At 38.5% G+C, this 25,568-nt stretch overlaps 2 protein-coding genes, 1 long non-coding RNA gene and 1 pseudogene across 3 annotated transcripts in view; 1 reads left to right on the top strand and 3 right to left on the bottom strand.

Moving 5' to 3' along the window:
- Positions 1-25,568, bottom strand: part of LOC137716207 (uncharacterized) — a 47,816-nt gene that overhangs the window by 13,493 nt on the left and 8,755 nt on the right. The gene's annotated exons all lie outside the window — the stretch shown is intronic.
- LOC137715858 (G2/mitotic-specific cyclin S13-7-like) lies at positions 526-9,058 on the bottom strand. The gene is made up of 10 exons (XM_068455210.1): positions 8,914-9,058; positions 8,206-8,269; positions 8,072-8,126; positions 7,779-7,973; positions 2,214-2,249; positions 2,004-2,132; positions 1,671-1,919; positions 1,418-1,579; positions 1,121-1,302; positions 526-997 (listed from the first exon to the last, which is right to left on the bottom strand). The coding sequence occupies exons 1-10, from the start codon at positions 8,954-8,956 to the stop codon at positions 856-858; spliced, it is 1,257 nt and encodes a 418-aa protein (XP_068311311.1). The 5' UTR covers positions 8,957-9,058; the 3' UTR covers positions 526-855.
- LOC137714741 (G-type lectin S-receptor-like serine/threonine-protein kinase LECRK2) lies at positions 14,051-16,499 on the top strand. Its single transcript, XM_068453875.1, has one exon. It carries the CDS (start codon positions 14,051-14,053, stop codon positions 16,451-16,453), a length of 2,403 nt encoding a protein of 800 aa, XP_068309976.1. The 3' UTR covers positions 16,454-16,499.
- LOC137714951 (receptor-like protein 3) lies at positions 20,444-22,511 on the bottom strand (annotated as a pseudogene).

Below are 25,568 nucleotides of genomic sequence, written 5' to 3'. Positions count from 1 at the left end.
TTTATTTTTGGGCAAAACCGTTGGATAATTCTACGGCTACGATTAGTGGGTGTAATTTGGTAATTCAGTATGGCATTCGCCCTGGCCCACAAAAGGAACTTTGGGCAGTTTTATACCATATAAGTTTGCATCATTAAGGTTTTGAAGAGAGAATGAATACGTATGTCGTCCTGATAATTTTTGACATGTGTCTTCCAACTTAACTAAGATGCTAGTTGATAAACAGCGATAATTAGATATTATGTCATCCTGATAATTTTTTACACGTGTCTTTTAACTTAACTAAGACGCTAGCTGATAAACAGCGGTAATTAGATATTATGTTATACGTATATAGAGGAAGAGTAAAGGTATTTTCTTCATAAGATTTCATAGATTGGAGGACTGTCGTAGACAGTAGTAACCGGGCATTGTGTTACGAATAAGGGAGGACTGTCGAAGACAGTGGTAACAGGCATTGTGTTTGATTTAGGGTTCTGTCGTGTACTTTCAGCTGTTTGCAGGATCCTGACGCTCGAGGAATGTTGTAGACAGAAGTGAACAGATGTTATTAATACTGCAATTTTGCATTGCATGATCTCACCTGAAAGTTTGCAGCTTGAATTGTAACTAAATTTGAACACAGTAAAATGGCTATATAGCCTATATTGTTGCAACAACACAACTATGAAGCATCCGAAACCTGAGGAGAGGATATGCACACACGACTACACAAAATCGACACACTGAAAGAGACTAGTATTGTACAACAATACACGGTTTGGATAATCGTCTTCTATCAGACTCAAAAGCACCTCAACTAGCATATGGGTTGTATTGTCTACAGAAAGTAAACTGGACTCAGAAGCAAACACTTCATGATGATGAATGAAAACTTTTGGCTGGAACGAAAAGAGCAACAGCACCATACTCCGGCATTGAGAATTTGCGGAAAACAGCTTGGAATTTACTTCCTGCAGCATTCGAGTGAAGGCCAACCAAGAGCTTGGCACAGTCCCTGTTGCAGGACAGAGAACGCAATCGAATTAGTAATTATGCACCTGTTTCCAATCGCAGCTAATAAACTTTAAATCCAATTTACAAAGATAAATAGTCGGATGATTGACAGAAGAAAGACTACCTTAACTGTTCTGCGGAGTAGCCAGTGTGGTGCTTCAGAGTTGCAGTCCAGGCAGGAACCTTATCCAGAGTAAAACGAGCAGCATAGACGGCTGCAGCAGCAATCAGGGATGGGGAGTACAGAATGATGGTCGGATAATGCAGGATTCCGAGCTCAGCGAGAAAGAAAACCATGTTCTGGATCTGCATTAAGATAGTAAGAAAAGCAAATTAGTTTTTTTTTTTTTTTGCTCTTTAAAAAAAAAGGGAGTTTGAAAGTTTATTCTGTTTTTCTAAAAAACCATAGAAAATTAACTACCTCGACATCAGGCGAAACAGAAGCTTTGATGTATCGAGACAGGAAGACATAAGGGGTGGGAACAGTCAGATACCACTCCAGCTTCCCCAGAATTGCTTTCTCCATGCGAAGTATCTGATTGGCAGTGTATGCATAGTCTGACAAGCAAACAAAGTCATTGACCTGCATATCAAAAACCCCATTTTCAAATTTCAGAATAAATTATAACGTTCGAAATCAGGTGAAACTTACTAAAACAAGTGAAGAAACCCACCTGTGGAGCCCAGATTTCCTCATATTTGGATGCTATGACCATAGAACTAATGCCAACTAGCTGAAGTTCCCTCCTAGAAACGATCTTCATCGAAAGGTACCGATCAAGTATGTTCACAGTCAGGTAGAAGGTTTCAGGCATCAGCTCGAATTTCTTGTGAACCTCTACCAACCAGTCTACGAGAATTGATCTCATCTTCGAGTTTATGTCTGGCTGTGACTCCATGTAATCATGAACTCGGCTATCATTCTGCATAGGAAATTTTCTTTTGTAAGATAAGAGATAGGAAAAGGGGAAACTGAATTGGGGAGGAAGGAAGGAAATAGAACACACTTCGGTGAGCTTGTAGAACTTGTACAAGTCATCAATGTATTCAACCACTGCTAATTCATCGTTGACATCAGCTGAATCGATTTCAACAATCTTTTCTTTCGGCTTGGTGTTCACTCCAACAGCCATAGCCTGCAGCAAACCAAAATTTCAGTACTCCAACAAAGCAAAGTTAAATTCAAGACATTATTCCAAAATAACATCGAAACTCACCTTGCTTCGAGCTGTGAGGATTGAAGTCAGAGTCTTTGTTGAATAAGTGGCCAAGTGGCCATACTTTAGAATAAACAAATTCAAAGGTGGCAAACACCTTCCTTGTTTTGGGGAGGAAAATGGGAAAAGTTTGGTTGCTTTTGAAAAAGGTTTTGTCTTCTTCACCATCCGTGAGTTTTGGCTCCTTCATAATGGAGGGTTTGGTTGCTTTCTTCATTCCATTCGGTTGTGTGGTAGAAAGAGAGAAAAAGAGCTCATTTTTCTGCAGAGATCAAGGAGAGTTGCAGAGAGCCCAAAAGGAAGAAGAAGCTGCTGCTTCATTTGGTTAGTAATCATCCACCAAAGTAGTTGTTGTTGTAATAGCTTTGAGCTATATGTATAGAGAAGAAATTATTCTTTATATTTCTTCCTCTATTTGTTTATTTGGTGTGTGAGAGCTATTGGGTGTATTGGGTTATTTGGGTTGTGAGATTGCCAACACTTTGTAAACTCCCATTTGGTTGATAGTGGATTATTGGGTGAGCTCCTACTGCTCCGAGGACGTACTCCAGTTACACTGACTGTGGAGGAACCTCGTTAAAATCTTTGTGTCTTTTATATTTTTGTTCTTGCATTTCCATTTGATAAATTTCTTGTGGGCTAGCTTGAGTTGGTTCCAAAAGATTTGGTGTTATCCTAGCACAACAATTGGTATCAGAGCACTGGTTGCTCTTGGGTACTGTCTAGTTGCCAAAGATGTCAGACGGGCAAGATGAGAATCCTTTTGGAAGCAGCTCCGGGTTTGCAAGAACTACGGTGCAAAATGCAAAGTTCGAAGTGGAAAAGTTTGATGGCACAAACAACTTCGGGATGTGGCAATGTGAGGTTAAAGATGTGTTGGCTCAACAAGATCTTCTTGCCGCCTTGGGAGAGAAGCCTGAAGCTATGTCGAAACTGGAATGGGAGAAATTAAATTTGTGGGCTTGCTCTTCAATTCGGTTGTGCCTTGCAAAAACTCAGAAGTATTTTGTGATGCGGGAGACTTTGGCAAGTGTGTTGTGGCAAAAATTGGAAGACAAGTATATGACGAAGAGTGCAGAGAACCGGCTACACTTGAAGAAAAAGCTCTACCGCTTCCAATACAAAGAAGGTACAAAAATGATTAGACACCTTGATGCTTTTAATAAGTTGATTGCCGACTTGTTAAATTTAGATGAGGATATTAAGGATGAAGATAAGGCCTTAATATTGTTGAATTCCTTGCCGGACTCTTATGAGCATTTTGTTACCACTATTATGCATGGTAAAGAAACTGTGAAATTTGAAGATGTGTCAAATGCCTTGATGAATTATGAAATGAGGCATAGAGATAAAAATCATGATAGTACCTCTGAAGCTTTATTTCTTAGAGGTAGATCATCGGAGAGGAGATCCTCTTCTAGCAAGAAAAAATCACAGTCTCGACCTAGAGGAAACTCTAAAGGTAGAAAACCTTTGGAAAGGGATGAATGTGCCTTTTGTCGTAATAAGGGCCATTGGAAGAAAGATTGTCCTAGATTGAAGACCAAAGGCAAAGAAAGTTCTGAAGCTAATGTTGCTGAGGTTGAAACAGATTTTTCTGATTTTGCTTTAACCACTTCCTCATCATTTGATTGTGCTACTAAGTGGGTGTTGGATACGGGTTGTACTCATCATATGACTCCTCACAAGGATTGGTTTTCAAGCTTGAAAGAGTTTGATGGTGGTGTTGTGTTCATGGGAGATGACAATCCTTGCACAACAAAAGGGATTGGTACAGTTCGTTTGAAGTTGCATGATGGCATGGTTAAAGAGTTGACAGGTGTTCGGTATGTACCGAATTTGAAGAAAAATCTTATTTCTTTGGGAACTTTGGAAGCCAAGGGCTTCAGGTTTCATTCAGATGGGCAGACATTGAAGGTGACTTATGGTGCACTTGTTGTGATGAAAGCTCCTCGAAGTGGCCATTTGTATTTATTGCAAGGAAACACTGTGACAGGTGAAGCATCTGTAGTCTCAGAAAATATGGGCACATCCGATTCTGATACTACTAGATTGTGGCATATGAGATTAGGCCATGCCGGTGAGAAAGCTCTACAAGGGCTTGTGAAACAAGGTCTTCTAAAAGGTGCCACGACTTGTAAGCTTGATTTCTGTGAGCATTGTGTCTTGGGAAAGCAAACTAGAGTGAAGTTTGGTACTGCTGTACATCAGACGAAGGGCATTCTTGATTATGTGCATTCGGATGTTTGGGGTCCTACAAAGACTCCCTCTTTGAGTGGTAGACATTGGTTCGTGACCTTTGTTGATGATTATTCAAGAAGGTCTTGGGTCTACACTATGAAGCACAAGAGTGAGGTGTTGAGTATTTTCTTGGGTTGGAAGAAAATGGTTGAGAACCAGACTGGGAGAAAGATTAAGATTTTGAGATCGGATAATGGTGGTGAATACACATCCGACCCTTTCTTTAAAGTTTGCAAAGAAGAAGGGATTGTAAGACATTTCAGTGTCAAGGGAACTCCACAACAAAATGGAGTTGCAGAAAGATTGAATCGAACCTTGCTTGAGAAGGTTAGATGCATGTTGTCTCAGTCGGGTTTGAGCAAGTCGTTTTGGGCAGAGGCAGTTACTTATGCATGTCACATCATCAACCGATTACCCTCAGCTGCTATTCAGGGTCAGACGCCAATGGAGGTATGGACTGGAAAACCTTCTAATGATTATAATTATATTCGTATTTTTGGTTCACCTGCTTATTTTCATGTAACTGAAAATAAACTTGATCCTAGAGCCAAAAAGGCTATCTTTCTTGGTTTTAGTAGTGGTGTCAAAGGTTACAGGTTATGGTGCCCGGAGATGAAGAAACTCGTAATCAGCAGAGATGTGACATTTGATGAAGAAAATATGTTCAGAGACTCTGAAAAGAATGTGAAAAATATCCAACAGGTGGAGCTTGAGAAAGTTGCCTCTAGTACTTCAAATCCTATTTCCGCTGATGTCGAAGCCACTACAAGTGAAGAAGTGGGAGACCATGAGGATGTTGAAGAAGTTGAACTTGAAGATTCTATTCAAGTTGAAGAGCAAGTTTCACCTCAAGAGTCTATTGCCAAGAACAGAGGAAAAAGACAAATTACCAAGCCAGCTCGGTATAGTGATTATGTTGCTTTTGCTCTTCCTATTATCACTGATGAGATTCCATCCAATTTTGAGGAAGCCATTGAGAGTGAGGAAAAGGAGAAGTGGTGCAATGCCATGGGCGACGAGATGAATTCTCTCATGAAAAACAAGACTTGGGAGTTAGCTAAATTGCCTAAGGGTAAGAAAGCTATTGGTTGCAAATGGGTGTATGCCAAGAAGGAAGATGCTGATGAGAAACGCAATGTCAGATTCAAAGCAAGATTAGTTGCTAAAGGGTATGCACAAAAGGAGGGCATTGACTACAATGAAATCTTTTCTCCAGTTGTGAAGCACTTCTCAATTCGCATTATGTTAGCTCTTGTTGCACAATATGATCTTGAACTTGTGCAACTTGATGTGAAGACGGCTTTCCTACATGGTGATTTGAATGAAGAGATTTATATGTGTCAACCGGATGGGTATAAAGTGAAAGGGAAAGAAAATTTGTTTTGCAAGTTGAAGAAATCACTTTATGGTTTGAAGCAATCTCCAAGACAATGGTATTTGAGGTTTGATAAATTTATGAGAGACCAAAATTATTCTAGAAGTCAATATGATCATTGTGTGTACTTCAAGAAGTTGCAAGATGGGTCTTTCATTTATTTGTTGATATATGTTGATGATATGTTGATTGCCTCAAAGAATGTTGAAGAGATTGAGAAATTGAAGAAGCAAATGAAAAATGAGTTCGAGATGAAGGATCTTGGTGAAGCAAAGAAGATCCTTGGCATGGAGATCACTAGAGACAGAGAGAAAGGTTTGGTATGCTTGAATCAAAGACAATACCTTGAGAAGTTGATTCGGAAGTTTGGAGTTCATGATTCAACCAAACCGGTTAGTACCCCTTTGGCTCCTCATTTTAAATTAAGTTCTCTACAGTGTCCTAAAACTGATAAAGAGAAGCTGCAAATGAAAGATATACCATATGCAAATTTGGTTGGTAGTTTGATGTATGCAATGGTATGCTCTAGACCGGATATTGCTCATGCAGTTGGCATGGTGAGTCGATATATGCATAATCCTGGTAAAGAGCATTGGAATGCAGCTAAGTGGATATTGAGGTATCTCCATGGTACTCGAGATGTTGGTTTATGCTTTGAGAGGGATGACTCTGGTATTGGTCATTTTGCTGTTGGTTATGTTGATTCAGATTATGCAGGTGATCTGGATGGAAGGAAGTCTACTACAGGCTATGTGTTTACTATGGCTAAAGGGCCAGTTTGTTGGAGGTCCATTTTGCAGTCGTCTGTTGCTTTGTCTACTACAGAGGCTGAATATATGGCAGTTGCTGAAGCTATAAAGGAGGCCATTTGGATACATGGGCTGATTAGAGATTTGGGGGTTGATCAGAAGCAGGTGGAGGTGCATTGTGATAGTCAGAGTGCCATTTATTTGGCTAAGTATCAGGTTCATCATGCGAGGACCAAGCACATAGATGTGCGTTATCACTTTGTTCGTGAAGTTGTTGGTGAAGGGGAAATCATTCTCCAAAAGATTCCAACTAAAGACAACCCCGCTGATATGTTGACTAAGGTTGTTGGTGTAGCCAAGTTTGTTCATTGCTTGAACTTGGCTCACATTTTGCCTATTTAAAGAAGGCGTTGTGCAGTAGGAGTTTTGGAGCATTTGGCTCGGCATGAGTTGTTCTCTTGCTAGTGATTGGGAGTGATGTTGTGTGTTAATTGTGTTGTTTGGCTTATCATGGCGTTTTTCGGAACTTGGCCAAGGTGGAGATTGTTGAATAAGTGGCCAAGTGGCCATACTTTAGAATAAACAAATTCAAAGGTGGCAAACACCTTCCTTGTTTTGGGGAGGAAAATGGGAAAAGTTTGGTTGCTTTTGAAAAAGGTTTTGTCTTCTTCACCATCCGTGAGTTTTGGCTCCTTCATAATGGAGGGTTTGGTTGCTTTCTTCATTCCATTCGGTTGTGTGGTAGAAAGAGAGAAAAAGAGCTCATTTTTCTGCAGAGATCAAGGAGAGTTGCAGAGAGCCCAAAAGGAAGAAGAAGCTGCTGCTTCATTTGGTTAGTAATCATCCACCAAAGTAGTTGTTGTTGTAATAGCTTTGAGCTATATGTATAGAGAAGAAATTATTCTTTATATTTCTTCCTCTATTTGTTTATTTGGTGTGTGAGAGCTATTGGGTGTATTGGGTTATTTGGGTTGTGAGATTGCCAACACTTTGTAAACTCCCATTTGGTTGATAGTGGATTATTGGGTGAGCTCCTACTGCTCCGAGGACGTACTCCAGTTACACTGACTGTGGAGGAACCTCGTTAAAATCTTTGTGTCTTTTATATTTTTGTTCTTGCATTTCCATTTGATAAATTTCTTGTGGGCTAGCTTGAGTTGGTTCCAAAAGATTTTGGTGTTATCCTAGCACAACAGTCTTGACTTCCTTCCTCACTTCTTCTGGCTTGCATCGATTAACAGGTTCCTTCTTTTCTTCTTCTTCATCAGAACTTATAACAACCACGGCCTCAGTTTTTGGCTTTTCAATTTCCTTCCTTGGGACTACCTTCTTGGCCGGAAAACGCTTTCGATTGAGAGCTACCTTATCATCAAGCACCGGCAGCACCACAGGGTTCTACAAAATTTATAGAATCCAGTTCCATGAGAATAATTAACTCTAAGAGTCAAAAACCAAAATTCATAAGAACAAAAATAATGGTAAATTTTTATTACCGCATTGTTAACTCCTTTTTCTTGTGCCTTTGCTATCAGTTGGGCATGAAAACTCCTGCCAGTCAAGAATTCGTTAGTTAATTGGTCGTGTGTTTGTGGAAGAGAGAGAGAGAGAGAGAGAGAGAGAGAGAGACCTAGTGATGGGGCGATTGCCAATGTCCTGAAGAACTCGCCTGTTCCTTCTGAGTTCATCACCACCTTCAGGAAGAACAAACGCAAAACACATCAAAATCGAAGAAATCGGACATTAAAACATGAAGCTTTCCGAGAAACAAAATCTGGCTTGCTACAACAATAAGAAAGAACGCGAAATAAAACCCCAGAATAAAAATCCCCAATCAGCACCGAACCCACAAAGAATCACAGAATTAAAGATCAATCAACAGTAAACCGAATATCCAGAAAACCAACATTCCCATTTCAAAAAATGAACAAGAAAAGAAACCGGTAGATCAAAATAAACAAGAAAAATTGATAATCCCCAGAAAAAATCGCATCAAAAGAACCCGGAAATTTAAATGGAGAATTCTATAAAACCCAGAAATTAAATAAAGAGTTCTACAAAACCCAGATAAAATCACATCAAAAGAACTCAGAAATTAAATGAATAATTCAACAAAACCAGATTAAATGACATCAAATAACCATAAATTCAAATGAAGAATTCTACAAAATCCAGAAAAAAAATTACTAAAGCCCAGAAAAAAATCACATCAAAAGATCTCAGAAACTAAATGAACAATTCCACAAAACCCAGATAAAATACCATCAAAAGAACCCAGATTTGAATTTATAAGATTCATATTTTCCATTAAAAAATCAGCAGTGGGATCGGCGAATACCTTTGGGTTGCTGTGGAACAACCGCTGCTCTGACTTCCTCCATTGATGACTGAGATCTCCTTCTCGCCCTATAGGGTTTCCGGATTCAGTTACTTCCTTAATGGAAAGGCACCTTCTTTCTCTCTTTCTTTGTTTCGCTCTGCGTTTCTTGTCTCAGGACTCAGGAGCCTAAAAGCAAAGCAAACGGTACCATTTGAAGCTCTCGACCAACGTTAGGCCCCCAACGGTCAAATTTTTATTTCAATTTTCAACCGTTGGATTTTGGTGTACGGCTGCGATTCATTTTCGAGATGGGTTTAAAATTGTGGCTTAAATGGTAATTCGGTCATATTTGGCATTTGACAATGCACACATTCTAAGTTGGGCAGTTTATACCATATAAGCCAAAATCTGAAATTTGTTTATTTTATGGGTTTTTAATGAATATAATTAAATATTGTTTTTCATTTAAAATGACACGAATTTCTTTAATGATGTTGATACTTGAGTATCTAAAAGTTAATTATAGTAAACATACACATAAATAAATAAATAATGTATTTTTATGACATGAACAAGTAATAATTAAAGTAGGAAACAAGAAAATGCAACTAAATTTAAATTTTTTCTCGTAATTTAGTTGAATTTATTGTAATATCCTGTTATTTACAAAAACAAAGCAGATAACTAGATTTAACGTTTTTTTTATTCAAATCAAATCTTAGGTTTTGTTGACTATGAGATTCTTTTTAAGGAAAACTAATGAAAAAGGCTTGAAAACTTTGAGTTTTAATGTTAAGGACAAAATAAAGGGTAAAGTGAATAGTACTAGGATTGACTTTTTAGTGTAAAAATATGGTTTTTCGTTAAAGTGAACAGTACCGTGGGGTTTTAGTTAAAACTCTCTTCTTTTTAAGGGCTTTAATTGTACACAACCAAGTTATACAATATATGTTCATAAGTAAAAACCATATGATGTTTATGTAATTCAATATAGTGACATAGAGCAAGTGACCCCTTACCACAGTGGTGAAAATGTTGAGCCTTTGTATGATAATGTGGATTTAAATCCTGTCGATGACTAATCTAACAAAATCTATCATTGATAAAAAAATAAAAAAAATATACAGTGACATCAAATATTGGGAGTAACAATTTTGGGCAACCAACTTTCCCATATTGGTAAAGATATGGATGGGCCTTGAGTTTAGGTTTGTATTAAGGTCATATTTTAAAATTTAGCACATTTGTAACAAAACGTTGAAAGAGACTAGTTTTAGGGGGGCTGATCAATCAAACCTAATTTATAGAGACTTAAACCTGTGTGGGGGTAAGCGGATCAAGAAGTCGAAACTCAAAGCTAGTGTGTTAAGCAAGCTTGTTTGTCGTAAGGCTATCGGATTAGAGAATTTCCTCTGACAAATTTTTGACACATTTGCAAGTTTACTCAAAATTGGCTCGAACGATACATCTTCCTCTGCGACTAAGTTCAAAATTTCATTCATTGCAGTTTAGATTGAAGTAATTCATTTGCACTCATCTTTTCATTTGTTCAACTGAAGAAAACAAAGAGAAATGCTAAAACATAAAAATAGACGGTTGGATCGTTGAAACAAGGGCAAAACCAATAATTTTTCCATGGGTGGGCTAGCTAAAGTTATACTTGTTAAACAATGAATTCATTAAAAAACTTCTTTTGAAGACAAATCAATAATGAAAACGGTTCATGCTAGGATTTTACTCTTTAATCTGGGAAAAATAATCCAACAAAAAAAAAATTGAAAATTAGGGATTGTGTTCCGGAGAGAAATTATAGAGTACGGTATTACCCCGTCATTTGTGACAAAAGTTTCCACTTCAAATTGCTGCATTGATTTATGATCTTCTATTTTCCATAAATCTCACAAAGAATTGGATTTCCAAGTTAATATCTACTGGGAATTATTATTATTATTATTATTATTATTATTATTATTTTTTTTTTGAAAGGAAACCATAGTAGATTGATGATTCAAAAAGTCATTACAAGAAGTAATTAAGGTGATAAGCATCCTCAACAAGTAAATCTATGGTTACACTTGGGGGAAGCAAGCCGTTCGCTACATTGACTAGAAGTAATGTTTAAAACAAAGTTAAGATTGTAGTGTTATTTGAAATTTTTTTCCTAACCGCCTTGGCTACAGGCCACCATAGCCCTCTACATAGTTCCGTCAGTGCATTAAAATACATTACAAGGAGGACCTCACAAAATTGTGTGTATCCAAATCCTCACTGTAACGACCCATCCCAAATTTTAACGTTTTTACAAATTTAAAGCATGAATTTTAAAAAATGCCCTTCGAGGCGAAATAATTGACTTTTGTTGACTCTCATACCGTGAGACTTATAACCCATTATGTTAACGTATCCTTGTAGTACTCGCCGCTATGAACGTGTGGGAGTAAGCGGAATTGAATTTGAAGCTAAAATGAGGATTTTACGAAATTCGAAATGTAAAGGCATTTCGGTAATTTTATGTTCCACGATATATTTTTCCGTTCCGTCTTTTCTTACTTTGTTTGGTGTGCTAGTGGAGCCCACCCCCTGTTTTGATGTCTCCCAACACTCTCTTTCTTCCCTCCCTTTTTCTTTCTTTTTCTTCTTCTTCTTCTTCCCGTGGACATCTCTCACCTCTCTCACTCACAACTTTCCTTCTCTCTCTATACCTTTACACTCTCTCTTTCTCTCAACTCCTACTCATCTCTCTCTTTCTGTAAGTACAGAGAGACCATGCTCCATCACACCACCATGCCGTACTCTGGCGAGCCTCACGACCAAACCACCTCCACCTCACTCCCTTCACTACCTAAGTGTACGACAAAATCAAAGGACAAAGTTTTGAGCCCGCTATCTCCCCTTCATCTCTTTCTCTCCTCTGTTGGTTAAATCGAACCACACAAGCTCAATTCTTAGATCCCTATCTATGGAGCTGCCTTACCTTTGTGCAACCTTGCCTTACATTAGATGGATTCCTTCAGTCTTCATGAAATGGCAGCTCCTCCTGAGCTCATTACTTTGTGGCACAGAAATAGTGTTGTCTCCAGTCTTCACAAGATGGCAGCTTATCCTGAACTCTTCACCTTGTGGCACCGAGACCAACACACAAAGTATGCATATAATGATATGCAAATCTGGATTCGATGGCTAGTTAGTTTCATTAGTCAAACACTTGAAAGATGAAACTAATGAGAATCCAAAAAACAGGCCAGTTCACTAATTTGAAACTTGGAAAAACTTGACCTAAAATAGAAATCAAAATCACAAAAATAATGATGCTGTAATATGAAATGATGTGGGGGATTTAGTGCATGAGTGTGGTTTTGTGGCTAGGGTTTTCAAGTAAGAATACAAGAGGTATCACAAAGCTAAAATCAACTCTTTTCTAAATATGCAAAACTCCTAACCAAAACAAATGAGCGTATAAATGAATTTAAGCAAGCAATTTCAAAAATAGATTTAGAAATATTCGATGAAGAAATTACCCATAAAATTTGCTTGATGCTCCTAGGAGAGCTAAGAGATGGAGATGAAAATAAAGCTCTCAAAAACTTTTCTAATCTCAAACCCAAAAACCAAATGAACCCTAACATGATCTTTATAAAAAGGCTTGAGATTTCAGACAAGAAGGGGACTAGAAAAGCCACGTGTCATGTCCACAAACAATCAAGAAAGATCTAGGGATAAAAATCACTTAAGGAAAAGGTGTCAGTTGACCTATGTGGGCTATCTTAATGTGTATGCCCAGCAAACTGGAAACCAGCAAGAAATTTTAACTAGACGGAACCACTAGACAAAATGAACTGGAAATAATGACGTGAAATGCATATGAATGACCAAACCTTTGATGTAAGAAGTTAAGCTCTTGAAAGAATATTTCCAGCAGCAAGATCGCAAAAGTGACATTGAATCCTAAATCTATCCAGAGCATGTGTGGAACAATTTACAAGATTTGACAAGGAAAGCCAAACACCAATTCTAGACTTCACACCACGGCTAGTGTCGGTGTGTTATGTAGATATATTTCTTCTTTGGCGTAACCCAGAGTCGTATAGCTTCACCTTCGGGTGATGGTTATGCCTTCGAACGACTATGATACCCCTATTTGAGTACTTTGGTGATTTTATCGTACGAACATTTTCATAGCATGTAGAGTTTCGAGAAAAACCTATTATATAGTACTATATGTGTTTTCAAAATAGGAGGTTAGTATATTCAGAAAGAAAGCGGTTTTCTTATTATTATTATTATAAACCTTGGTCCACTCACACTTTTGTTTTGCACCCCCTTCAGGATTAGAATCGAGGTGTACAATCCCGGCATTGTGGCATCCCCGTATCGGTATCTTCGAATCCTGTCGGTGTAGGATCCTTTTCTTTGTAATCGTACCCTTCTATAATATTCTTTTTGCAGTATTTCTGATTAGTTGTATGCTTTGAACATGTTTCCTTATTTGCATATTTCTTTATATTCATATGTTTTATTTGAGTTCGCTTTCTGTCATTAATTGTATGCATATTAAATGACTTTATCACTCTCGGGTGTCGGCCAACATGTGCCTATCCTGGTATTTAGAAATAGTGGGATAGGGGTGTGTCACTAACACATATATATTCACGGGCAGAGATAACTTAAAATTTTTTTTTTTTTAAAACAATAGAAGGACTTGTTGAATGATCCGGATAAAGCCAAACCATGCCTGCAGAACGTTTATGTTTTGAAAAACAAGGAAACTAAACAACAAACAACAGATTGCTGTTAAGTCAAATAAAATTACTTGAATAACGTTGTTCTTTCAGTTACATTGGAAGTTAAGACATGAAAAATTATAAAAAGAAGAAGCCGAAAATGATTTGGTCAGATTAGCGATGACTCTGGTGGATACGATGTTTCGATGCTTTCAATGGATTGGATTTAGAAAAATAGCATAAATAATTCAACGAAAATGATTTGATGCAATTGTCGATGACTAATGGATACGGATATGTCGATGACTCCAATGGATACGATGTTTCGATGCTTTCAATGGATTGGATTTAGAAAAATAGCATGAATAATACAATGAAAATAATGTTCATATATAGACTGTCGCAGCCTTAGCTCATGCATTTCACTTGGTACCATGGCTTTTGAACTGACATATTCTCTATGCTTTCTACTTATCCTCCTACATCTGCCACTTTTCACCACTTCTCAACCTTACCAGAATAAATCTTTAGGCTCGTCTCTCGTTGCTCAGGACGATGACTCTGCATGGCTCTCACCTTCTGAGGAATTTGCTTTCGGTTTCCAAAGAATTGGAAATGATGGTGGCTTCTTACTCGCCATCTGGTTCAACAAAATACCAGGAAAAACTGTCGTCTGGTCAGCTATTAATGGAAGTCTTTTCCAAAAAGGATCCACGGTTGAGTTCACCGTGGATGGCTTTTTTATCAAGGATTCTGAAACGGGTAATCAGCAATTCATTTCTGATCAGACTGCTGCCAATGGGGTTGCCTATGCAGCCATGCTTGACACTGGAAATTTCGTCCTGGCCAACAAAAATTCAATCAATCTGTGGGAGAGTTTTCATTATCCTACTAATACAATCCTCCCCACACAAACTCTCAGTCAAGGCAACGTACTTTACGCCAGCTATTCTGAAACCAATTACTCAAAGGGCAGATTCCAGTTAAACCTACAGTTCGACGGAAATCTTGTGCTTTATACAACGAATTTTCCATTGGATACTCCCAACTATGCTTACTGGTTCACCAAAACCGAGGGCAGTGGCTTTCAGGTTGTCTTTAACATGTCTGGCTATATTTTGCTTACAGACAAAAATGGAAGCGTAGTTTACACAGTATCAGATTCAGACAAGATGGCTTCGGTCAAAGATTACTACCAAAGAGCAACTCTTGATTCTGATGGAGTTTTCAGGCACTATGTCTACCATAAAAGCAATGGCTCATTTGTGGAAACGGGGACCAAGGCTTGGTCCACTTTTTGGTTCCAACCTCCAAATATTTGCATTGCAATAGAAGACAGAGGCCCAGGTCCATGTGGGTTCAACAGCATATGTGAACATGATGATCAAGGACCTACTATTTGTCGGTGCCCGCAGGGTTACACCTCCATTGACGTAAACGATGAGCGCAAAGGATGCAAACAAAAATTCATTCCCCAAAGTTGTGATGAATCCTCACCAGAATCACATGGTTTTGTGTTGGCAGAGATGCCATACACAGATTGGCCTAATGGAGATTATGAGCATTTTCAGCCGGTAGATGAGGACTGGTGCAAGAAGAGTTGTCTGGGTGACTGTTTCTGTGCCATTGCCATTTATAACAACGATCGGCAAGACTGTTATAAGAAGGGAATTCCCCTTTTGAATGGGAGGAATGACAACAGTACTGCATGGAAATCCCTCATCAAAGTAGGAGCAGACAATTCTACTTCAAAATACGGAAAAAAGAAAGAGATTTCAGCTTTAGTCCTCGTCGGATCAGCGCTCATGCTGATAATCAGCTATTTGATTATTTTTATAATAACCTATTTGTTTTTTTCTCGCTTGTACTCCAAGCAAGCAAAGACGAGTGACCTTTACCCAGTTGTTCAAGGCTTTAATCTAAAACGCTTCACTTACATGGAGTTAAAAGAAGCTACAGAAGGATTCAAGGAAGAACTAGGCCGTGGCGGTTTTGCAACAGTTTACAAAGGAGTTTTAGCATCTGACAATGGGAAAGGTGTTGCTGTCAAAAGATTGGACAATATGGTCAGAGAAAATGATTTCGAATTCAAGGCTGAAGTGAGCATGATTGGGGGAACAAGTCACAAAAATTTAGTCAAGCTACTAGGATTTTGCAATGAAGGACAACACCGAATTCTTGTGTATGAGTTTATGACGAATGGATCCTTATCAAGCTTCCTCTTTGGAAATTCAAGGCCAAGCTGGTACCAAAGAAGAGAAATTGCCTTGGGAACTGCACGAGGGCTCCGGTATTTGCATGAAGAGTGTAGCAGCCAAATCATACATTGTGACATTAAGCCTCAAAACATTCTTCTAGATGACTCTTTCACTGCAAGAATTGCCGACTTTGGAGTGGCCAAGCTATTGAAGATGGACCAAACTCGTACGACTACAAGATTTCGAGGAACAAAAGGGTACGTAGCTCCTGAATGGTTCAAAAGCTTGCCCGTCACAGTGAAGGCGGATGTTTATAGCTTTGGCATTTTGTTATTAGAGATTATTTGCTGCAGGAAGCATTATGAAGAAAACGTGCAGGATGAAGAACAAATGATACTAGCTGATTGGGCATATGGTTGCTATGAGCAAAAGAAACTGCACCTGCTAATCAAGAATGATGATGATGAGGCCAAGCAGGACATCAAGAACATGGAACTGTTTCTGATGATCGCATTTTGGTGCATTCAAGAGGATCCATCACTAAGACCGACCATGAGCAAAGTGACACCGATGCTTGAAGGAAACCTTGAAGTTTCAGTCCCACCAAATCCATCCTCATTATATGTTCTATCTAAGTGATCACAATTACAGTTGACTGCAAGAGATCAAACTTTTGTGTGTTTGATTTTATACCATCAACCTGGCTCTTTATCTGAATTGTAACATGAGCATTTTATTGTTGATGTTTGCTCTGGTAGTGGTGAGTGTTTTTATTTTTTATTTTATTGTATTGTTGTTTTTTTTCTTTCTACATAGGCCAGGGTTATACTTTCTAAATTTTATTTGTGAAATCGATTTGATTAGAATGTCCGTATTTGACTTGGTCACTTGATCTTTTTGTATGTAATATGGTTTTTCTCTCCACACAAGTGGATGTAGACTCTCCTTATTGGCACAAATTTCCACCCCTAATGTTGTTGTATGAAAAAATCTGTGTGTATTTTTAAAGATTTTTATCACAAATTATCATTGAAATTGATCAATCCCTTCAAAATGATCTTGAAATTGAAAGTTGATAAATATAATTTCTGAAAATAGATATTGTAAATCAATATAGTTTTTCCGTTTTACTTCTGTACAAAAATTATCTTATGTGCTGATATCACACAAAACTAGATCCACAAATTTAATTAAATATTATCATGTAGATTAAAAATATTTAAATAATGAAATTTTTATATTTATTTTCTACATAATGAAAAACTAAAAATAAAAAAAAAAAAATAAAAAAAAAAGAGAAGGGATGTGCTATTCAAACATCCTAAATTACTTCCTATACACCCCTTATTAATTTATGTCCGTTGACCTCTTTTAATTCATCTGATCCGATGACTGAAAATTAGAAAGATGCAGAAGTAAAATAGGATGTGTGAATATCACATCTCAAGCAAAAAAGACAACGAAGATGAACAGTCTATGTTCTTCTTTCCCTCCCACCTAGCAGGCTAGTACAACCATTACTGCAGAAACGATGTCGTAATGCAGATCGGCGAAGAATACACAGCTGACAGTAACGAAATCAGTGACTCAAATCTCGAGCTTACGGACCATCAGAGCCTCGAGTCTCTGGCTCTGCTTCTCCAGAAATCCCAAAGCTGAGTCCCACGCCGCCGCAGGGGGGAAGCCGAAAATCCCAACTGTACCCACTTCCCGGAGAGCTTCGTTTTCCAAGTCGGCGTTCTGGAAGCCCAAGTCGAGGTTCGTGTAGCCGGTTCCTCCTGGTGAACAGAAGATGACTGACGAAATTCCCCACCTGAAGTCAACCGACAATTCCCCTAATGTGGCATCGCGAAGCTCCAAAACAAGGACAAATAGAAGCAAAAAGAAAAGATAGAAAATCTAGGACTGGCTAAGTAGAAGGGGCCGAACATAGTTATACTATGGAACTAAAGTTGCGGAAGGAAGTAGCTTACCTTTGTATGAACTAGACTTGGTTGCTGAAAATTCAGCAGCAGGTCCTGCTTACATCCAATCCCGGTTGAATACGTATTCAAGTTTTGATTAAAAAATTAAAACTTGAACACGTGTCCAGTCGAAATTAGATATAAGCAGGACTTGATGCTGAATTCTTCAACAGCCAAGTCTTTTCCCCTTTGTATGGTGATGAGGAGCAGCACTGTCCAAAGCCAAAACCAAAAAGGCCAAAGAAAACGCCAATGGAGATGATGATCATTTATGCCTTCTCCAAGTCCATTGACTCCATTGATTCCGCTAGTAAAGATTTGCGGTTGATTTTTGCTAGTTTTTTGCGTTATTTAGCTATTGGGATTCAGTGTTGAGCTAGGTAGCAAGTATTTGTTATTCGTTGTTTTGTATGAATAAATTAGTATATAATTCTTGGATTTCAAACTTGTTTAGAAATTGTTTGTTGACTTGTTTATGGTTCTTGGGTCTTATTTATTTTTTGTTGACAAAAGGGCATTAAGCTCAAAGAAAAGACTACAATAAAATATCACCTGGCCAAGTGGCTTCCCTATTATATAAGCAACTAGAAAACATTGACAAGATGGAGGAGTTTGCTAATAAAATACTGCACCCAAATTGCAAGATAATTCAAACAGGCAAATTTGTCATCAAACAAAATTTATTTCTCAATAAATATACCAAAATTTCACAAGATCTTATCTATTTTAAGCGTATAAAATAATTTTTCCAGGCCTTCGGAAGGCTATGCATATTTAACTAAATACGATATGAAATTTTGGTGATTTTTTTAAAGTATATGAACTGTTACAAAATTTTGGTGCATTCAAGGGGATCCATCACGACGACCGACCACGAAGAATGTCATGCAGATGCTTGAAGGAACTGTTGAAGTCCCCGCCCCACCAAATCCTTCAGAATTATATGCTCAACCAAAGTGATAGCAATTATCATTTGTTTTCCTAGACATCGAAACATTTTTTGTCAGCCAGATAGTTCATAGTGTGTCGGCAAAAGACATGTATTTTTCTCCATTTTTTCTTTTTCTGTTTGCGTTGTAAGATCCCACATCGTTTAGGAGAGTGATCCTTATATGTATATTATCATCCCTACCTAGCACGAGACCTTTTGGGAGCTCACTGACTTCGGGTTCCATGGGAACTCAAGTAGCGCGCGAGGGCACTCCCATGATGGGTGATCCACTGGGAAGTTCTCGTGTGAGTTCCCAGAAACAAAACCATGAGGGCGTAGTCGGGGCCCAAAGCGGACAATGTCCTGCTACGGTGGTGGAGCAGGCCCGGGATGTGACAATTTGGTATTTCTGACCGGAAGTGTGCCAACGAGGATGTAGGGGAGTGGATCCCGGGCTGGGATGTGACATGCATTCTATAAACAAGTCTTTGAAGCAAAACTGCAAAAAATTGATAGAATCTTTCATAGTGAGTGTTGGAGATGAATTTCCTAAGAATTGAGGGCTGATTTTAAACGGATATATTACCCCCTAACACACTATTTTCTAAGACAGTTGAAGTAAAAATATACTAAACACATGTATATGTACAATAGAACCTCGATAACTTTATACCCGATACATTAATAATTTCAATTAAATTATATTTTGGCTGGTCTCAACTTAGGGATAACGTGTTAAATGAACAATTAACTAAATTTACAAAATAATTCATTATAAAAAAATTCATTTAGGTTCTACATAACATATTAATTAATATTTTTTTTTTTATACATAATGATCTTCTAAAATATGACTCAATCATTGTTTGTTTAGACATCTTCTGGAAGCAAGGACTAGAAGCACCTCTAAGAAGAAGCATCAGAAAGAAAAATATTGTTAAGCTGCAAGTTTCTTGCCCACCACCACACACTTCCACATGTTTCCTATGGTGTATAAGTTATGCTTTTGTCTGCAACAACTTCAAAGTCGTCTTTATTTTTTTAATGTTTTAGTCTTTTGCATTTAGAAATGGCACTGTGAATAAAATAAGAAACAAGAGACCTTAATTATGAGGTACATAGGACTAATGTCATGGAACTTTGGAATTAATTGATCTGCCCTTAAACTGTTTTACCGGGTTAAAGGGTTTATATTCTGATTTCTTACAATGCCGTCAAACCTGAAGAAGAGAATTTTTCCGGGGGCAACGGAAACTTTAAAGGCATGTTTACTTATGAGAAATGGGTATTCAAAGTGTGTTTACATTAACGACATTATTATTATTATTTTAACGTTTCATTATTACTAATGCACAAGGAATGAAAAAGTAAAGTAGGCATCTTGAAAACTAGTTCATCATATACCTGAAAAAGTAAATACACACATTCCCTAAATTGATCTGGCAAAACTTCCTGGTTCTTGTTTAAGTTTTCATACAAGAATGCTAGCTAGTGTAGGAAGTTTATACGGACTGCAACTGAACTTACAAGTGATTATGCTCAAAAGTAGAGTAGTCGATCCTGACAAAACCCGAAGTCATTGAATGGTAGAATTTTACATATGACGTTAATTACATTGAAACTCGTCTAATATGGTTTCTAGTCCAAACTTTAGGAAAGTTAGATTGTTGCCATGCACCAGCTATATGTGGATAATTAATATATCTTTTATTTCTCAAAGAAAAATACACTTGATTACCACACAAAGTGATCTTTAACATTGGCGAGAAACTGGAAATATGCATATTGCCATGACCGGCTCAAAGCTAAAGGGCCACAAACTCCTAAAAATCCTACAATGAAACCAAGAGCCACAGAAATATGAAACCATGGAATTTCATTCCCATTGCCTTGTACATCTTCCATGTTCTCAGTTGTATTATTACTTGTATTCATCTGTCCGCACTCGTTTAGAAGCGGGGAGCCACAAAGTCCAGGGTTACTCTCAAAGGCGGTGGCACCGAAGCCTTGGAGCTGTGTGCCGGTTGGTATCGATCCTTCTAGATTATTGTATGCAACACTAAATGAAGCCAAGAAATTAAAACTTGACAGTGATGCTGGGATTCCGCCAGATAGATGATTTCTTGAGAGGTCTAATGTCTCCAAGTTTTTGAGGTTTGATATTTGGTTTGGAATATTGCCGGAGAAGTTGTTGACGCTAAGATCCAATTTTTGAAGATATTGCAATTGGCCAATCTCGGCCAATCTCGAGGGGTATATTTCCACTTAGACTGTTGTTCTTGAGTGAGATTGCTCTTGGCATGTTGGATAGATACTTGTAGTGTGAAGAATGTAAAGATGAATTATCATCGCGTAGGAAGTAGATGGAAAACTCAAAATGATAACCCTGGGCTGTTTGATTTGGAGCATGTTGCCATACTAATGCTTGTATTCTGCAAAGCTCATTCGGAAATTCACCTGAAATCAAGTTATTATTCAACCGTACAAAGAAAAGACTTGGAAGATTCCCCAACCAACCAGGTATTGAACCAGTGAGTCTGTTAAAAGACAAATCCAGGACTCCCAGTTTCGTGAGCTTTGAGATCCACGCAGGTACTTGACCTGTCAAGTGACAGCTATATAAACTGAAAACACAGAGATTATGTAACCCAGGATCAACAATGATATTCCTGTCCGGCATTTCTTCACCTTGAAAAGTTTTAGAAAGGAGGAGTACCCTAAGACTTTTGAAATGCATTAGTATTTTCATTGCCCCTGTAATGTTGGTGAATCTGTTTTCAGAAAGCGAAAGGAAGGGACAAGGATTTCAATGAAAGAATCTCAGGTTGTATTTGCCCTTCAAGATCATTTGTAGCCAGTCGAAGTGCTTTGAGGGACTTGCATGAATAAAGGCTTATTGGAAAGATACCAGTGAACGTATTATATACAAAATCGAGTTTACTAAGTTGAGTAAGTCTCGAGAAATCAAGTGTGGAGATATTCCCACTAAAACGGTTGAAGCCCAGATTTAGTTCAATAAGGTTTGTGCAATTCAACAATGATAGGGACAGCGGACCTTCTAGATTGTTGTAGTGAAGCAGCATGAGCTCTAATTTGGAGAGCTTCCCAATATAGAGGGGAAGTATGCCACTCACCTGATTAAAGGAGAGGTCCATGATTCTGAGATTGGTAAGGTTTAGAATGTTTTCACCAATGGAGCCGAAAATCTTATTGTAAGGTAATGAAATTCTTGAAGTGTTTGAGCATTGTAGTTATCACTAGGAAGGAACCCGGAGAGAGTATTAAAGCCTGCACGAAAGACTTCCAATTTGGAACAATTTCCTAGTGCGAGAGGAATCGAGCCCTTGAAATCATTGTCGAAGAAATCCAAGACTCGAACCAAAGAAGAATTAAAACAGATTGAGGATGATATTTGGCCTGAGAGAAGGTTAAAACTCAAATCAAGGATCTCAAGACGAGTCAAGGACAAAAAGAGCCCAGCATCCGCAGGACCGGAAAGCAGATTGTGGGAGAGGTTGAGGTGCGAAAGATGTGTCAGGTTTTTGAGCGATGAGAGAAACATACCTCCTTTGAGGCCTTTGGATGGCAACTGCAATCGGATGATCCGACCTCCCTGATCACAAGTGATGCCTTCCCATTGGCAATAATCAACTGAAGCAGTCCAGTTTAATGGAGGGGAAGACTGAGTGATTGACAAGGAAGAGAGAGCGTTACGTTCGGCTAGATCGCATGCATGCTTTGTAGATATAATGGAAGAAACTAAGAGGATGAGAAGGAAGCCATGAGAAATTGGATGACCCATCTTGGATTTAGATTACTCACAGCTTTTTTCATCCAAGCGTATGTATGTAGACATATACAGCATACGCGTATTAAGAAGCTGCAAGCTTATTTACTCCACATGTTCCTATGGCGTACATATGTGTGTATACACATATTATGATTTTGTGTGCAATATATTAATGGCTTCAAAGTCGTCTAAAGATTCTTTAATGTTTTAGTCTTGGATTTTTGACTTTAGGAGTAGATAACAAATTAAATAATACAACAGACATAGACTTCTAGGAATTAGAGGTTGCATTTGTTAGCAGTCGTTAGTCTTCACTGGACTAGACTGGGTTAAAAATTAGTCTAGTTTCGTGTTTGTTATTCGCACGGGTTAGCTTTAATGGGATTAGATGGGATTCACATCGACCAAAGGCCTGGCTAGAAGGCCATCTTCAATGAAGAGGGCTAAAAGTCCAAAAGTCAAAGTTCGAAGGCTGGCATCGAAGATTGAGGTTCGAAGGTAAAAACGAATTGCAAAGTTCTGGAGGAGAATTGGATCGATTTACGGGTTTCCAAGCACAACTCTCTCTTTTGATCTTTGGGACCCAAGCAGTGAACTTTTCATCTGGGATTTTTCCAATTTTCTAATTTCAAAGATCTGCTGTTGTGTTGCAAAAAGTCTTAGTAGAGTTTCTTTCACTCTGTGTATTTGAGAGCTCAAAAGCCCCCATTTCTTTCCGACATTTATAGCTATTTCATTATTTTGCTTCTTAGTCTGACATTGCATTAAATGTTTCACTAACTTAGTACAACTTATTTTATTCTAAGGCATCCATCCTAGTCACTAGAATTAATCCAGTTTGAGATAGTGTAACGACCCACCCTCAAATATTTCGGTTTTTATAATTTTAATGCATGAATTTACGAAAATGCCCTTCGAGGTAAAAACGTTGACTTTTGCTAACCGCCTTGTCATGTCATGTAAGATTCGTTTCTTTGGCGTATCATTGTAGTACTCATCGCTACGAATGCATGGGCGCAAGTGGAACATAATTTGGAATTATAACGAAGATTTTACAAAGCTTAAAACGGCAAGGGTATTGTGGTAAATTTTCATTTGAAACACATGTTGTATTGGGGTTGTGTGCCACGTGGGACCCACAGATTGGTCCTTAATCTTCTGGAACTCTCTCCCTTTCATTTCTCTCCCATGACTTTTCTCTCTCTCTACTCTCTCAGCTCTCTCTCTTATACATTATTTTAGCTCTCTCACTCCTCTATGTGCACCGCTGCACCACCACCACCACTCACCTTGCCAGCGAACCACATCACCATCACCCCCAGTTCATCCCATCTCTCTCCCTGAAACCAAAAATTTGAACTAAACCCTCGGGCCCACACTTAAATCGGAGAAACAGAGGATGGAGAACTCTGGCTCTCAAATCTTTTCGGTAAGGACCTTCGATCTCTTCCTCTTTGACATTTTGATTCGATTTTTGAGTTGTATACATGTTTTGGTGACAATCTAATGCATAACTCAACTCGGGGAGACCTTCCTCGGTTTTCTGGCGACGTCAGGATTGTGTGCCTCAAATCTAAATCCTAAGGGGGCGCAAAGCAAAAAAGGTGAGTGGACCATAATTTATATTAATACTAATAATAATAAGAGAACCATTTTATTCATGAACATACTAACCCCCTGTTTTGAAAACATATATAATACTACATAATATGTTTTTCAGAAAACCCTAGCATGCCATGAAATCATTCGTAAAACCAATGCGTAAAAACAGTGCTCATAAATAGTAGTATAGCCGCTTGAAGGCAAATCCGCAAATCTCATCAATACTGCACTTTCTAGGGGTAACATAGTTGCCCAAAGGCTGTACCTGTCTATCACTTGAAGGTGAAGCTGTATGACATTGGGTTATGCTAGTGAAGAAACCATGGTCCATCACCCAAAGGTGAAGTTGTACGACTCCGAGTTACACCGAAAAAGAGGATATATAACATCACACACCGACACTAGCCTCGGGCTAGTGAAGCTAGGGGTATAACATCAATATCATCAACTCTTCATTCACCCGAAGGCAATACCTGTCCATCACCCGAAGGTGAAGCTGTATGACACTGGGTTACGCTAGTGAAGAAAACCATGGTCCATTACCCGAAAGTGAAGCTGTACGACTCAGGGTTACGCCGAAGAAGAGGTATATACATAAATCTCCTCGACTGTATCTTATGGCCATAGACATCTACATACCCGTGTTGTGTGGATGTGCCCGCTAGATAAGCACCGAAAATATACCTCAAAAACTCAAATCAAATCCAAAGCTCAAAGCCTTATCTCATCAATCCATGATAGGACATATTCATAAATCCATAAAATAAATCATATTCGTAAATCCAAATAATCATAATCGTAAATGCATAGAGGTTCATAAACGAAAACCCAATAATTCATAACCTTTAGTAAAATGTAAATTCGCTAAATCCTTAATATCTCCTTAAAAGTAATTTAAATAATTCATAAGTTCTCCGTAACCCTTAAATATAGAAATTTGTAAAACAATATATAAAACATACTCAAATCAAGAAATATGTAATACATGCTAGGCTAACATTTTTATAAAAATATGTAAGTTTAGAAGGGGTCCACTCACAGATATTTTATTGCCCGGAAGCCGCTTGAGCTAGCGAGTATGGTGCCACTTCCCACCGACGCACCTAACACATATAGAGGCCATTTAGCAAAACTCTACCAAAACGACAGAATTTCAAAAAATGAACACCGAATTCGGATTCGGCACGTCGAAAAACTTAATAAGGGACCTTGGGTTCCCCCACCTGCCTCCTTATGGCGGCAGCCCGGAAGGCCACGTGCCACTGCAAGCGCTGCCACTTGCCAAGATGAGTCGCTGGCGTTGCCCTGGACAGTGGCGGAGCACTATACCTTCGGCGAAAGAGCGTGTGCTCCACACGCCAGTCGTGACGTGCCCCCACGCGCAGGCCACGCGTTAGCCCAAGAAGCTGGGTTTGGGTTAATGGGTTGGGCCGAGTTAGGGTTAATAGGCCATGAGCCTAGGTTACA

This window comes from Pyrus communis, chromosome 14, assembly GCF_963583255.1.
Source record: "Pyrus communis chromosome 14, drPyrComm1.1, whole genome shotgun sequence".
Classification (NCBI taxonomy): Eukaryota; Viridiplantae; Streptophyta; class Magnoliopsida; order Rosales; family Rosaceae; genus Pyrus; species Pyrus communis.
The sequence above is the reverse complement of the archived record's forward strand: the minus strand, read 5'-3'. Positions and strand labels throughout refer to the sequence as shown.